We start from the raw sequence: 16663 nt of genomic DNA on the forward strand, positions 1-16663 counted from the left end.
ACAGAATCACAGAATCTTAGTGGTTGGAAGGGACCTTTGAGATCATCGAGTCCAACCACATTAAAAAAAAAAAAAAAAAAAAAAAAAAACACAAAAACACACAAACAAACAAAAAAACACAACACAAAACCAAACAAACAACAACACCCCCCCCCAAAAAAAAAAAAAAAAAAAAAGCAAGCAGCATCCATCAACTAAACCCCACACACAACACCCCACCACAAACCAACAATCCCGGGCACTAGAGCATGCCCTGAAGAGCCACGTCTACACGTTTCTTAAATACCTCCAGGGATGGTGACTCCACCACCTCCCTGGGCAGGCTGTTCCAGTGCTTGACCACTCTCTCAGTAAAGTAATTCTTCCTAATATCTAATCTAAACCTCCCCTGCCGCAACTTCAGACCATTTCCTCTGGTCCTGTCGTTATTCCCTTGGGAGAAGAGGCCAACCCCCGCCTCTCTACAGTTTCCTTTCAGGTAGTTGTAGAGGGCAATGAGGTCTCCCCTCAGCCTCCTCTTCTCCAAACTAAACATGCCCAGTTCCCTCAGCCTCTCCTCATAGGACTTGTTCTCCAGACCCCTCACCAGCTTGGTGGCTCTCCTCTGGACACGCTCCAGCACTTCAATGTCTTTCCTGTAGTGAGGGGCCCAAAACTGAACACAGTACTCGAGGTGAGGCCTCACCAGTGCCGAGTACAGAGGCACGATGACTTCCCTGCTCCTGCTGGCCACGCTATTCCTGATACAGGCCAGGATGCCGTTGGCCTTCTTGGCTGCCTGGGCACACTGCTGGCTCATGTTAAGCCGGCTGTCCACTAACACTCCCAGGTCCTTTTCTGCCAGGCAGCTTTCCAGCCACTCTTCCCCAAGCCTGTAGCATTGCCTGGGGTTGTTGTGGCCGAAATGCAGAACCCGGCACTTGGCCTTATTAAACCTCATCCCATTGGCCTTGGCCCATTGGTCCAACCTGTCCAGGCCCCTCTGTAGAGCCTGCCGACCCTCAAGCAGATCAACACTCCCACCTAGTTTGGTGTCATCCGCAAACTTACTGAGGGTGCACTCAATCCCCTTATCTAGATCATCAATGAAGATATTGAACAAGACTGGCCCCAAAACTGAGCCCTGAGGGACACCACTGATGACCGGCCGCCAACCAGATTTTGCTCCATTAATCACAACTCGCTGAGCACGGCCATCCAGCCAGTTTTTTATCCAGCGGAGGGTACACTTGTCTATGCCATGATTCTCCAGTTTCTCCAGGAGAATGCCGTGAGGGACGGTGTCAAAGGCCTTACCAAAGTCCAGGTAGACAACGTCCACAGCCTTCCCCTCATCGAGAAAGCGGGTCACATGGTCATAGAAAGAGATCAAGTTGGTCAGGCAGGACCTCCCTCTCATAAACCCATGCTGGCTGGCCCTGATCCCTTGGCTGCCCTGCACATGCCTTGAGAGCTCACTCAGGATGATCCTCTCCATGATCTTTCCCGGTACCGAGGTCAGGCTGACAGGCCTGTAGTTTCCAGGATCCTCCTTCCGGCCCTTCTTGTAGATGGGCGTCACATTGGCCACCCTCCAGTCATCTGGCACCTCTCCTGTTGACCAGGATTGTTGATAAATAATGGAGAGAGGCTTGGTAAGCTCTCTTGCCAGCTCCCTGAGAACCTTTGGGTGAAACACATTTTGAAAGAAGTATTAGTTCCGCTATTATCACTATAAATTAGAGAGCTGGCACAGGGTATATTTTCTTTCAAGTTGCTCAGCATTTTCTTAACTGATTACAGCTGTAAACTTGAGATCAAAAAGCTAGAAGGGAAACACTAAAGGCACTCAGGAGATTTGAACGCTGTGGGGAGAGCATAGGGTTAGCTCTTGCAAAGTCACTGCGATTTAGCTGCTGAATGTCACAACATAATAAAAGAGATGGTTATCAGCTCATCCTAACTTCTAAGTGACCTAAAGCACAGTCTAGTTTGCCACAGCCACTGCAGTGCTGCTGGAAAGGGACAAGCATCCAGGCATCATCACACAGTTGAGGTTCAACAGTTTTGCTGTCAGGCTGGGTTCTTCCCTTGGATTGGTCCCTGGAACATGCCTTGATCCACAAGGGGCACAAACAGATGAGATGCAAAGCCTATTTATCAGTGCTTGTACTCAAAGAACACCTTTCACCAAGAACCTGAGCACATTACAGCCCAGCACCGTTCACACATACTAGAAAGGCTTCCATCTCTGCAGAGGAACTCCAACATTTCTTTTGCGAACTGTCCTGGTTTGAAGTAAAACAGAACCAATTTTCTTTTCAGTAATTTTACTTTTCAGTTAAGCCTCTTCTAACTCTCTGAAATTAACGGCATATTCTTCAGACAGTGTCTGCTATGAGAGTGATAAGGCCTGATGTTTCTAGTTAAAGCCAAGGAATGGTATGCAGAGAGGCTCTTGCTTACACTTACTGCTGTAACAACCAAGGTCAGATAACTTTGTTGTGTGCCCCGCTGGAGGGTCAGGAGCAGAAGAGAGTAGAGGGGTTGCACCTCCAGGGAGAAGCGGACAGGACAGGTGACCCAAACTGACCATCAATGTATTTCATCCCATCCGCCTCATGCTCAGTATAAAAGCTGAGGGATCAAAGGGGTCAGCATCTTTTCTTCAATGGCCAGCATCTGAGGACTCTGTCTGTTTGTCTGCCTTTGATCCCGATCCATGCGTTCCTGAATCCAGATCCAGAATCCAGTTTCCATCTGTCGCTGAGTCCAGTCTGGGACTTTCCCAGTGACTGCTGGTGATGCGATCATCATCCCGGGAGCTCGATATGGGTTGTATATATTGTATAAATGTCATTATTTTCTCTTTACTATTATTATCTTTTATTATTATTATTTTAATATTTCATTAAAGTAGATTAATTTCTTTTTCAGTCCATAAGTCTCCCTTTCATTCTTCTCTCCCTTGAGAGAGAAGTTAAAGAGAGCATTTGTCTCTTTTAGCAGCCAGCCCAACCCAAACCATGACACCAACACCATTACTTTCTGTTATCACCAATTATTATTCTAGAACACAAACAAGAAAGATGGCCCATGAACTGAACAGGACAGGTGCTATATTAAGTTATAGTAACATAGGTCACACTTATCCTGTGCCATTTGAATTTCCTCTCAGCAAAAGCAGACTCTGCATCCACTATGCACATTCAGGTCTCATACTAATGTGGAACAGGCACATGGCAAGAACGCATACGCCAACTCCAACAACAGCTCAAGGGTCTCACCATAGAATAGAATAGATATAGGCTGTAATCACCTGAACCAATGTACGTTTGGGACACAACTGCCAGCAGGCATCTCAGAAACATCATGCACACCTGCCATGGCAACTTTGGCACCAGTGCTGTTCAAGAATATTTGATCAATACTGCCTAAAAGGTTTCATTTAGTCATTTATCACCACATTTTTTCCCTTCCTTAGCATTTACTGCAAAGTGAATAGTTTAGTTCAAGTCTGCAGCCTCCAGCAATCTGCACAGCATTCTGTTGACATTGTTAAAATAATTAGCACATATAAAAACTGTCACACATATATATAACAACTGTTCACTGTACAGTTTTCAACAAAAGTTCCAGATTGACCAAAACAGGTGTAGAATAATAAAATTGTAACAACCCATCCTTTAAAATGTCAGCCCAGAGTAAAGGGAAAAAGGAGGCAGGATAATTTGAGAGATAACAGAATAAAAGAGACTTAAAACAAAACTGAACAATACAAAATTCATGTCCACATCAGTTCGAGGAGGTTTAGTAAATCAGGAAATAAATATTTATCTATTTTTAAAGAAAACGATTCGCTCTAAAATCAACATGTCAAAAGAAGGTTAGCGAACATCAACGTACATTTTTGAACACAGTTCTAAATGTTCATACACTTCAAAAAGTTCACACTTTTCTGCCGTACTTCCTCAGCACTCTCACAAAACATATGAACTTTTTCTGTAGACTGAGACAACTGGAAAAGAGAAAGTCTTACTGAGATATCTTTGTACGTGAACATGTCTTAGGCATCGAAATCTAATAAATAATATATTACAATTCTATTTATACTCCATGATCTTTATACCATTACATGTTTTGCAGATCAACTTTTGGCAAAAAAATCCACAGTGAAACTATATTGATAATTCAGCAAGAGAACACTTCGTCTTTCCAACTCTTAAGTATGTACTACAGTTTATTGCTACCTAGGTAGTTCAGGATTAGAAACACAAAAGTGAGAATTCATGAAATAAATGGGCTTTAGTTAAACAAATGTTGTTTCACTATCCAAACCTGAAAATTTTGACTTCAGGAAATAACAATCCCTACCACAGGATTTAAATAATTTGATTCAGATTCAGGAGAGCATGTAAATACACTTTACATTAATCTCATTGATTTCACCTGAATGAAAGCAACTTTTTCCCCTGTGCTATCCCACTGCAGATGCCATTCTCTCTACAAACGTCAGTCCCAGTATCAGAATAGCTACAGCAGCAACAGACCTAATATATGACTCCGTTACCCTATAAATGCAGGTGACACACACAGCATTTGGGGAGAGAGAGATCAACAATACTTCTGTGATTTCAAGAAGAAATTCTTTTCCTTGGACTTCACTTTCTTACCTTGATTGCAGGTTTTTCCAGTGTATCCCGGGTGGCACTTACACTTGTTTGGCCCAACGCATTCACCATGTTTGCATCCTGGCTGGCATATAGCTGCAAATAGAGGAATATTCATTATTCTTCCACTCCAGACACGGCTGACAGTGCTTTACTTTGAAAAAAATGACAACGACCTAACAAATAGTACCATTTACGTTCCTCTCTTCAGCATCATTATATGCTTCAGATACCACTGTTCAAACATCAGGTGCACTTTCAAAAATGACCACCACCCCAATACACGTGGGAAGAGTGAGATACTTGTTAGTAGTCTATTTTTGTACAACACTACATTGTGTTGCTTCTGGGATACTAAACTCTCTTTAATATCTAATCAGCAAGCAGGCACCGTGCCTTTACTTGCTCTCTCTATGTATGTATGTACTATGATTCGTGCCATTAAATTTGGTAAAACTAGAACATGCTCCAGCTATATAGAAAATGCGTACATCAATGTGCTAGATGACGTACAAACAAAGCCATAGTTCAGTCACTGACAGGCAGCAGAACAGATCCCAGGATTCACTGTTGTCCTCTACAACCATAAGGCAACACTCCTTACCCCCTTATTAAGCCATGCTTTTTTGCCCGAATCTCTCCCTTTCTGGTGTTTGGACTCTAGTGAGGGCATTACTTTTTTTTTTTTCCCTTTTGGAGGAAAAAAGGAGTGGGTAAAAGCAAAAGCAACACTGACTGTAATGTGCTGCTTTATCACTGCATACATCCAAGTCACTTTGACTCAGAACATTCCAAGCATTTATTACTCAACCTGCTGTACAGATATAGTCTCAAAATGTGAAGTTATCGTCTATTCTGCTTCCAGAGTCAAATTTGGCAGGTAATTTCTAATTCCCCAAATGGAGCATAAATACAGAACTCCAAGAAATAATCATTAGGAAGCTGTTTTTGGTACCTCTCTCAATATAGCAGAAATAAAATTCATAAAACAAACTTTTAAAACTTCCAATAATGAAACAGGCATTGCTTTTGAAGAAATACAAGAATTCATGCACAAATGTATTTCTGTTGACATAGAAATAATGGAATATTTTCAGTGCAACGAAACCTGCATAACTCTGGAAACAATTTTACAGCTGAAAATTTTAAACAATATTTCCAAGTCTTTTTCATTAGAAATGTCTTTCTATTACTAAAAATACTGTTTTGACCTACTGGAAAACTAAAGTATTTACTATGCTTTAAAATGCTGTTTATCATTATATGAAAAAATGCAGATGCAAAATTCTAGTGAGCTTACTGTTTAAGCAAGATGGACACAAGTTAAGACAGAAATCAGAGGGTGGCATAAATTGAATACCTTGTAATCAGGATTTACTATTTACCCTCGCCTTAAGTTCATTTTCTCAACCAACAGTATGATTGGGAATTTGCAAAGTAACTAACTAGATCCAACTGTAATATTAATTAATCTGACAACAGGCCATATCATAAAACTGGATGTATTAAAGATGTAATTTAACAGAAGTCTGTCAGAAGGCACTCAAAAATGTAGCTTGTATTCTAGCCAAGTTGTTCAACAGGGTTGAATTAAAACAAAAAATTAAAACAGAAACAAGAGATTAGTTTTGGTTGTCAAAGAATTATGCAAATACATCTCTGATGTTCTAAAATCTTTTCCATAAGATTCAAAGCATCCAGAATCAGCAATTCCCACAAATGCATCCACAGAAGCAACTGTTAGCATAGGAGGAGTTTGCTCCAGTTTTAGGACAGCATCTGCTCTTTATTATCAGGGCATTTTTTTGTTTAAACATTACATATATGGGCAGTGATATTCCCATTCCCTGAGAACTTAAAACCTTGTTTTAAATCTACAGCACTGCTCCTGACGGATCTTCCTAACACGATGGTGCAGTCTCTTTCCAAAAATTGTCTTAAGGAATATTTTAAAGGGCAACAGAGAAGGATGTTTCTAGTTAACGCAAGATTATTTTTTCCAATAAACAATATCCAGAAACAAAGAAATGGGATTCAGATTCAGAAATGCCTCTCAATTAAAGCATTAGGGAAAGGGGCTGCTTAGACTACTAAATAAAAAGTATGCCCTTGGATAATGGACAGATTTGACCAAAGAGCAACTGGTATATCATGAAAAACTTCTAGAACATTGCACTTGTAAACAACTACTGCTTTTTTAATCACTATGGTCATAAGCAGGAAAAAAAATTATCTTTGAGATATATATAAGAGCCCATTTAGACACCGAAACCCTTCTCTTCCTGACATCAACAAAGTCAACGAAGACTATGAAGACCAACTTCATGACTTTGAAGTTACTGGGGAAAAAGATGTGAGCTAAACTACAGCAGAGAAACAGAAATGACTATAAATATGTTTTTGAAAGTTTCCATGAAATTTCAACTGCACTTTAGAGAAAATCCATACTGCGGAGTAGGATACAGTCAGACAATAATTACTCTTTAAAAAACACAAACACCATAGGATCAGTTTGGTGTGGAGTGTTACAGTTCAGTAGCTGAACCTGTGGCAACTTCACTTTAGCTGACTTTTAAAAAGTCTTGGTCCCACCTTGAATTGCATAGATTGTAAATTAGCAGTAAATCAGATAGAGAAAAAACGATATCATATTTGAAGATGAAAAGCCTTAAAAATTTCAGTAATTAAATAAATGAGATTTTCATTTCATTTAGAAATGAAAATGTTCCTCTAATTCAGAAGGTCAAATATGTTTGTATTAGGAATCAGATGTTTTGCTTAACCCTCTCAGTTAACCAAGTAGGTCAGATATTGTACCAGAACAAAAATTATGTATTAGCATTTGTTTGAAACAAATAATATACAACTGTTACAGATATGAAACATGTAACATAGGCCACGTTATTAAATCAAGCAATTGGATCTATGGGATCTTCAAGAGATCATCTAGTCCAATACATGTCAACAAACTTAGCCCCATACTATGCAGTATTTCATGTCGTGTATGACATACAGGTGAGCAGCTCCTGAACCAGTCTACCTCCTAGTCTGAAGATATAATTAAGAAATGCACTTAAACCACGACAGATATCTCCTGTTTTCAGAAGTCTTAGTTAAAGGAGATCTCAGCCCCTCAGCAGTCTACAGCTCAAGAATCTCTACTACCACAAGGAAAGTTTCCTAATGATTAGCAAACCACTATCCATAAAGCCAAAGTCATCATAAAATGCTTTTTCTGCACATTAAACAGGTATTTGGAAACCTATGTTTGCTGTCAAACACTGTACTTGAAGAAATCCTGTTTATTAAGAGTACGTTCTGTGCACCTTGGCTACTTAAGTATTAGGCATCTTAGCTGCTGAAATTCAATACAATGTTAGAACTGAAGAATTTATACACACGAGACAAGCTCTTTGCAGTAAGCTTAGCAACATCTATAGCTCAGCCAACACCACAGATACATCACACAGCATTTCCTATCAGGAACCAAGCCACCCTCACCAAGCACTCTGTATATCCTCCCACTACCTTGAAGGGGGCTTTGCACGGTGCTCAAGACTCAAGAAGGAGACGGCTCTCTGCCAAGTCCGCATGTCTGGCTAGGGTTCCACTGGTGACCTTCTCGCGGGCCTATACCAGAGTCCCCAGGCCCAGAGAGGTGGGATGGTTCAAACACTCCATTCTCCAAAGGAGGAGCTGCCCCTGCACAGCAGCAGAGATACACTCCCTGACTCCCAAAGGGTTCCGGTTGAACATGGTCAACAATGAGAGCCAGGTATAAAAATAAGATTGAGCCTGACTTTCAGCATTGCTTTTAATAGCAGGCAATTCTTTCAGCTGTTTGGTATGAGTCTAGGCATACACTATGTATGCTGATGCAACTGGGTTTTTTCTTTGAATTTTCCACTCACTCACTTGCAAAATTAGGATAGGATAGAGTAGGATGTTTCAGTTGCTCTGCTCACACAGAAACACATGGTGTTCATACATTTTTAAACACCATTAGACTAATAAGTAGTGGGGAAAACAGTCTCCCAACTAATACTCTGCATCTTGACAACTAAAAAATTCCCCCACAACCAACAGAACATAATTTCCCTCTGATCAACTCACATTTACAATGACTGAAGTAAGCCATGTCCATGGACTTCAGTCTGCTACGTAACACTCACTTCCTTACTAGGCAAGAAGGAAATTCAGACAGTGGCCTTTTATTTGGCCATAAATCTAACAGAGTGCCTATTTTAAAGGTTGGCAAGAACTACCTTTTCCTCCAAAATAAGATGATAAATACCACATTTTAAGTCTCACTGAAACTTCAGGCCAAATTAAACTTCCTGTAAAAATAACACCAGGAATTGAAACGTGAATGAGTGGTTTGGGTTTAGGATTGGGGTTTCTTTTTTTCAAGTATGGAGAAAGAACTTCTGGTGAAATGCATGTGCTGTTAGTATGTGTTATGCTTGTGTAAAAGCCAGAAACCACCAATCTCCCCAGCCACTACTAGCTCCTAGTGATGTCTGAGCATGACTCAATCATTCTGAATTATTATTTTTTTAATTGTTGCATAAATACAATAAATGAAAAACACATTCAGTCAATTCATTACAGGTCTATAATGTTGGGGTTTTTAAGTTTCATCTGTATTTTCTCCTTGCACACAGTTCCATCAAAACTGCTTTGGAAGTCCCCCTCAGGCTTTGTCAGATCCTCTGCACTAAGCTGCCCACCTTTTAAGGGCCAACAGTTGACTACCACATGCTGTTCCCTCTATTCCTTCTCATTTAGAATTTTAACGCTAATGATTTATTTCTTGATTACCAAACACTTTTGGTGGAGTCATAACCAGTTGGTTGCATGGCTTAGTTCCTACCTGCCTAACTCCTGCTCTTCATTTGTGGCCAACAACGGAAAACCCTGAGCTTTCTTAGTGGAGTATCTCCACCAATTCCACTCTTCTTTGGTTTTCCAACACTCCTAGCTACGTTTTTCATCAAAACAGCCTTGTATATAATTCTGTGTATAATTCTTACATTCTTTTTCTCTGCTTTGTCTCATAAGTTCTGTCCCTTAATGATTAGTTTTTATTCCTTGCATTTTCTTTCTTGAGCAACGTCCACAAGAGAGTTTTATGACAGAAGTTGCCCTCAAAGTCTTTAATGGCTCTTTCTGCATCTCTCCACTCAAATCTTCCTCAAAATGCCAGACTGCAGATGTCCAAACTGTTCTTGAACTTCTATTTTCACCTCTATAAAGTCTAAAAATATGCATAATACCTGCATCTGAAACAAACTATGCTGACCACCTGTCTGAAGGGCCTTGCTTCTGCCTTCTCAAGTAACATACTTATTTTGACTCTAAACCTTAAAATTCAGTTTGCCGAAACACAGAAAGTAATTTGCACATCAGCCCAGAGATGATTACAGACTATTCAGCTTCACAAACCTTTACTGGATCCTCTTACGCTGCTGAATGCAGAACAGACTTCCAGTCTTAAGATCACTACTCGCATTCCCCCACTGCCAACTGTATAAAAAGACTGGTATGTTGGTCAAACAAGCTTTCCTCTACGCCGCCTCCTTCACCTGAAACTGGCTCCCTTTTTCCTGTGATGCTAACAGACCACAACCTCAAGTTCTATACTTGTCTTCCTCAGAGCCAGCTTCAGCTCACGCCTGTCTATTTCTCTTTACTTTTTGCAATTCTGTGCAAATTATGCAATTGCATAAACACACGCTCAGGAAAATAGATCTGCCCTATTCACAGTAATTTTGATCAGGATCCCAAAGGTATGAGCTAATTTGTACAATAAATCACTGCAGCTCTTTCAGAGTTACATATTTCTTCTTTTTTCAACTACATACAAATGCAGGAGAATGCATAAAGCTTAACCTACCACTCAGTTACCAGTAGGTGGTAAAAACATGCCATACCCATAATCCATATCACAGAATTACTTCTGAAAAAATAACTTTGCTTCCCAAATAAGTGTACTAGCAGTCACAACGTGTATCTCTGCAGAGCTTAATAAGCCTGACTAGGGCAACTGGGTATTAATTTTCAGATAATTTCATATGTAAAACATTCCTTACTCTATTTTTTGATAGATAATAAATGTCCTTGACCAACTTCTGTAACTAGAGACTGATAATATCATCAGATAAAATGGTAGTATCTGATGCCTGAATATTTTTTCACAAATTACTTGCACTTACTTGAAACATTCCTAATAACAAATGTTGTTAAAGTGCATGATTAGGCTTCCATCTAAAACATACAGTTCCATTAAGTAAGTGGGTCCTGATTTTTCATGCACAACTACTACGTTTGCCGGAGTAAATCAGTTACTCAGTTTGCACATATGATCCTGGCAACAGCACATTAATATGACAAACTGCAACCAGTGAGGGCTATTCATCACATTGACTTCTTCGCTTGCCTGTGCTGCCAAATGTGTTTCTAAACTGCAGACACAAATCCAGACCCTGGTTCGTTAATGCCTTGCTATTCAGAACTGCACTTAAAAGCACGCATAACTTAAGCACGGGTAACACTGAAATCAATAGCATTTAAGGAAGTCAGTGAAAGTTAAACTAATGGCCATGCACTCACATACTCTTTTTAAATATCAGTGAAAATTTGATCTAACACAACTCAAAATTAGAAAAGCAAGAAATATGTCATGCTTTGTCAATCTTTTCATGTTTGCATTTCAAGTGGCTCATGATAATTGCTTAAAGAATGGTGTTTTATCATTTCAAGTGCCTGTTTGTTACCTGAACCTTTCTGCGTGCCTACTGAATTCCAGCAGGTGGGAGCAGGCTAGCATGACTGTCTCCATGTGTGGTGGCAGAAAACAAACTGGGCCTTATTGCTATTTGGTTTATTAGAATATAACACCCGCTGGCTTCAGTGGAGTTACCTCTGTAGCACAGTAACAAAGCTGGCTTTCACAGATGAACAGCTGATTGCTTTGCTCCCCTTTCTAAAGACTGGTACTCCTGTCACAGGGATAAGTAAACAAGACATATCAACTCCTAAGCAGCCCTGGGTACCAATGTAAACTAGTCTTGATTCCATTTTGCTCTAACATGCCAGGCTGTACGCTGCTGGAGAACAGGGGCAGTAAAGTTCCCCTCTCGTGGGAATGCCAACTTGTAGTGGAGGTGCAAAGCAGGCGACGGGGAGCAGTAAGTGCTTCAGCCATCCCAAACTAACCTCCCACTGCACATGATCCAATACTGCAAAAGCAAATCAGGCCTCCTAGGTCTGACAGCTTGTAAATACAATGCTGCGAGTATAAACAATTTGCAGGAAGAAAAAAAATATTGCCTGGGGCTTGAGGCCAAAATAAAGAAAAAGAGTGAAAAGGGAAAAGTGCAATAGTCTAGAAAGTAAGTATCTCATCAGATAGGTGACTTGGATAAAACAGCCCTTTTAATTTCCTTCCCCCCTCATCTTCCCCAAATCAAATGCTTAAAAAAGGAAAAAAAATAAAAGAACATCTACATCTTCTTGTCACGTATTATAGTTTTTGTGTAAACTTATGACTTAGAGGCTGTAACTCCAAGTCATAACCTTGCCAAAATTATTTCAAGAAATATGTTCAGCTAACCTTTGGGCTGGCACCTTAGGCTGGCTATTCTCTGCCTTAAGACGTAGAAAGCTGCAAAACAAATGTCCAAAAAAAGAAATTCCAGCTTTTTTTTTTTTTCTCTGTAAGGAGGATGGACTTGGCTGGGGTTTTTAATCAACTTGTTACATTCCTGGAGACTTACACACATTCAACATTCAGAGCTTTTCTGAAACAAAAAAAATTCTGGTACACATTTAAAAATGGAAATACCTTACATCAGTATTTCATTAACAAACACATTCTGATACATAAGAATTAAATAAAATGACGTGATGCTATTCTTATTCAATCAACTAAGGAGCTACACTTTGTCATGTTTCATATGGTACATAGTTGTAAAAATTCTCAAGTTTCACAGTTTAGGTTCAATGTTTCCATCAACAGAACATAAATGCTTTTCTTAAAGAGACAGCATCCTTTCATTTAAATATAGGTACATATTTTTAATGCTGCATCTCCACAGAGCAAACATAAAGGGTTAGCATCTGGATGCTAATTTGAGAGTAATTAAAATTACACCCATTTATAAGCATGTGAACATCTGCAAGTAATAAACATGCTGGCATATAAATTTACTGGTCGTTTTTATAATGTTTAAATTTTGAATGTCATCTAAATTAAAACTAATGCTTAGAGACCTTTTCAGCTCTTACTATCATATGAAACTAGATACGCTACAAAAGTTAAGTAAGATGGAAACACAGATTTATGTTTTGGGCTTATTTTAAATCAATTTATTTGCCAATAAAATTAATGTTAGCAGCATAGCTTGTTAGGCTACATAGCCTTATTATAAAAGACTAGGAGTTAAGCAACAGCAGCTCTTTGTATTTAATGTAGTATGTGACCAACACTTAAGGGTTTGCTATGATTGCAACTTTTATTGGCTTAAATTAGTTTTAACCAGAAAGTCCCTTAGGATTTGTTACAGTGGAGGGAGGCTCCCCAGGTTGTTGCTGGTTTTGAGAGAAGCTCCAAATATGAGTATACTGCAGTTGTAAATTGTCAAATCATGTTACTGTTGAGCTTTGCTTGGGAAAAACTGGACTGCAAATTTATTATTCTATCTATGAAGCGCATGAGGGATGCAGTGGGGAACTGGGAAAGGATACTGTATCTTTAACATAGTAAAGTCACAACTGCTTTAAAAGCATAAAGCTTCTAAACTGAAAAAGAAAACCTGAATAAAAATAGCAAAACCTCATTTTTTCTTGTATAGCAGTATTAAAGCAGTATTGCAATTCTGTATAAAATGTCTTTTCTTTGAAAAGTACCGGGGATGCACAAAAATATTTTTCATTTTATAAGAAGCAGACATGCTGCACATCAATATTAATTAAACATTGCCAAAACAATGCATTAATATAGACTGTGTTCTTGCAACCAAGAATTCAGTAACAAAACTCCTATTGACTTTAGGAGGTTTCTGCTAGTGGGTCAAGCCTCCTGGAAGCCAGTGTTTTCATGTCTCATTATTGACAAAATCATGGTTTTATTTTTGTGCATCTTGGGCTATACAGAATTGCCACTTGCACTGAAAGCATTGTTAGGTGCAAGAAACATAAGTCCTAAGCGGCTCATGGCCTCTTCTCCCATTGATGCGTGAGATGATTTATCTGGGTACATATAAACAACATTGTCGTTGGTTATACAAAATCCCCTTCTAGACATCAATGAGAGGACAGCCAGCTCTTCCCCCGCCCCACCACCACCACCCTGCATCTCTGTAAATAGATTGCACAGAACAGATACACAGCCTTTAAGCTCATTAGGACAGGAGCAGCAGCACAGCCAGCCTAAGTTTCTTCACAACTGGTGTGAGAAGGCAGCAGCATGCACAGTTCCCAGCAAAGCGTTTGGTTCTGCCTCCATCTGCTCTATCAGCTTCTGCAAGCTCCTCTCTCTCCTGCAGGTCCCTCTTAGGATCTCCTGAAATGTATGCTTTCTACTAGGTTTGACTAAATCTAGATGCTAACCTGACATCCTTCGATTAACATTTTTAAATGATGCAATGCTAAGGGGACGTGTGTTTACGTGTGATGGCTTGACTTACACTTTTACTAACGGACTATTTTACTGTATACCTTCTTGATTGCTCTGTCCCTAGACTTCTAAGCCGATTGTCATGGGTTTAGAGCATAAGGTGGTGGGAAACTACTTTGCTGACCTATTCTGGTTTTGCTCTCTAAGTAGAACACTGAAACCTCAGCACAGGGACATAACTAGATGCAGTTAGAACAGATGGATGCTCTGAAAGAGCCCACTCATCTTCACAACCCCTTCTCAAGGCAGACTTTATAGACCTTGTTATTGTTTAAGGAGAATTCAACATTGAAATGAGTGAAGTAATCAAATAACACCACTACTTGTAAAATCCACGTTCAGTGGGATTTTATTCCTGTTAAGCATCTTCTGTTGGTCAAACTTCCTGTCCACCAGACAAAACCTCAGAGTACCCTCTGCTGACTCCTACAGTCATGCAGACTCATGCCAACAGAGCCTGTGACAGTTGATCTGCATCCGTGTTTAGAAGCTGCAGATCCAACCTTCTATTTTGTACATATGCAAACACAGCAAAAGGAACCATTTTTGCCATCGCCTCTAGCAAAGGAGTTGTCCAAACTGTAATCCAGAATGCATATTCAAGATGTTTTATATTGCTTTTCTTAAAAAAATAACTTGCTTAATGTTTTAAATCCATGTTACAGTAGTATGTCTTTCTACAGTTCTTGGGTGTTAAACTGCAGCTGGACTTTTGAAGCAAAAGGCAGCCTACATCGTTAGTGTACCTTGACTACATATAACTAGCATACAAATCAATTACAAACAGACATGCAGCCAAGTATAAAGCAGGTGTATTTGGTTCATGAAAGACACACGCATGTGGAAACCAATTGTTTAGCTTTTGAAAGAACTACAGAGATATTTGTAAGCCAGCTAAAAGCAAGGCAAGTAGCAAAAATGTCCACAAAGAACAACTATTTTTCAAATAACCCCTAGCATGGCCTGTTGGAAACTGAAGGAAAGAACTTCCTCTTTAATACTGGGGAATAAAAAGCATGACACTCTGAATGAAATGAGTGCATCTCTTACCCCATCTTTTAGTTTTCTGACAGGCTGCCCATGTTCCAGAGCTCAGTACGTGAGTATATATTCACAGTTGATTTCTGTACACCAGATTCTCAGCAAGGGTCAGCCAGCAGTGGTTCCAAGGACTTCCCTGCTGCTTGGCCTACCTCTGACCTAGCAGAGACTCTTGGACAACGTGCCCCAGATTATCCTCTCCTGGAGAAACACTCAGGAAGACAGCCATCCCTGCAGAATACTGTCACAGACATCTTATTAGGGGGATGAGATGACAAGCTTGAGCAGGTCTCCTAGACTACAGCAGCTAGAATACAGGAACGGACACAGTCCTATTCTGCAGTTGACATTTCTCATCCAGCTCAAAGAATTGAGCTCCAGCCCTACCACTGCTGGAAATTCTCTTCCCCAAGGTATTTCAAACTATACAAATTAGTGCTGAATAACACATAAAAAAAAAAGTTGAATCAACATCCTAAGGCAATTTTTGTCTTCTGGCAGAGAGAAAAGTGTGTTTGTGCAAGATGTGTGCAATGATGCGTGCCCCAACTTGGTTTTTCCTGTATACTTTAAAACCCGTTTAATGGGTTCTGGGTTAGGACAACACACTCAGTACCACAGATGCAGTTGCTTTACAATAAAAAAGGAGTTATGAATTAAAAATATATTGTTGATGCCTGCTCTTTCCAAAAACACTCTGTCACAGGAAGTCAAAACCCCCTGCTCTGAGAGAAGAAATCCTGAAGAAACTCTTTCTAGCCTCACTTTTGCTCTGGCTTACAATTTTGCTGTGTGCACAACAGTAACACATAAAAATGCAAGACAACAGCCCTATTTTTACACACATCTTATCAGGTACTTTATCAACCTACCTTTTTTCACAGAAGCAGAATTTTGTGTGATTACTCCCACTTACAGCTATTACTCCCTCTACTACTTATTAAGGTGCAAGTAAATCCTGCAGGCTGGGCAAAAACATGGGATTTTTGGACTAATTTCAACTGGAATGTTTAACATCTAACTTTAAAGCACTGATGCTGTGAGTCCATCAGCGTAAAGGATCAGCTCTACCAACGATGAGGTTACTTCACATGAACAAAGAGTTGTTGCTTAAACATTTCTGCTGCTTCCAAATTAGCCTTTCTACACACCAGGTTTAACCAATAAACCTGGTTTATATACCAGATCAAAGCCTCAGAAAGGCTAGTTACGTTAATGATTGAATATATCGACTGTTCTAAATCTAGATTAGACTACTAAATAAGTGTGGGTGGCTTTTCAATTTACAAGGACT

General features: G+C 39.7%; 1 protein-coding gene across 3 annotated transcripts in view; it reads right to left on the bottom strand.

Annotated features, from left to right (window-relative positions):
• NPNT (nephronectin) overlaps positions 1-16663 on the bottom strand; it is a 56464-nt gene that overhangs the window by 34586 nt on the left and 5215 nt on the right. For 2 of the 3 annotated variants that reach the window (XM_074147301.1, XM_074147302.1), the window contains exon 3: positions 4653-4745. In XM_074147301.1, coding sequence (XP_074003402.1) covers positions 4653-4745 — 93 coding nt within the window. Of the gene's footprint in view, positions 1-4652; positions 4746-12264; positions 12316-16663 lie in introns of all 3 variants that reach the window. The other variant, XM_074147300.1, reaches the window with a different exon arrangement.

Source organism: Numenius arquata, chromosome 5 (assembly GCF_964106895.1).
Source record: "Numenius arquata chromosome 5, bNumArq3.hap1.1, whole genome shotgun sequence".
In the NCBI taxonomy this organism is placed as follows: Eukaryota; Metazoa; Chordata; class Aves; order Charadriiformes; family Scolopacidae; genus Numenius; species Numenius arquata.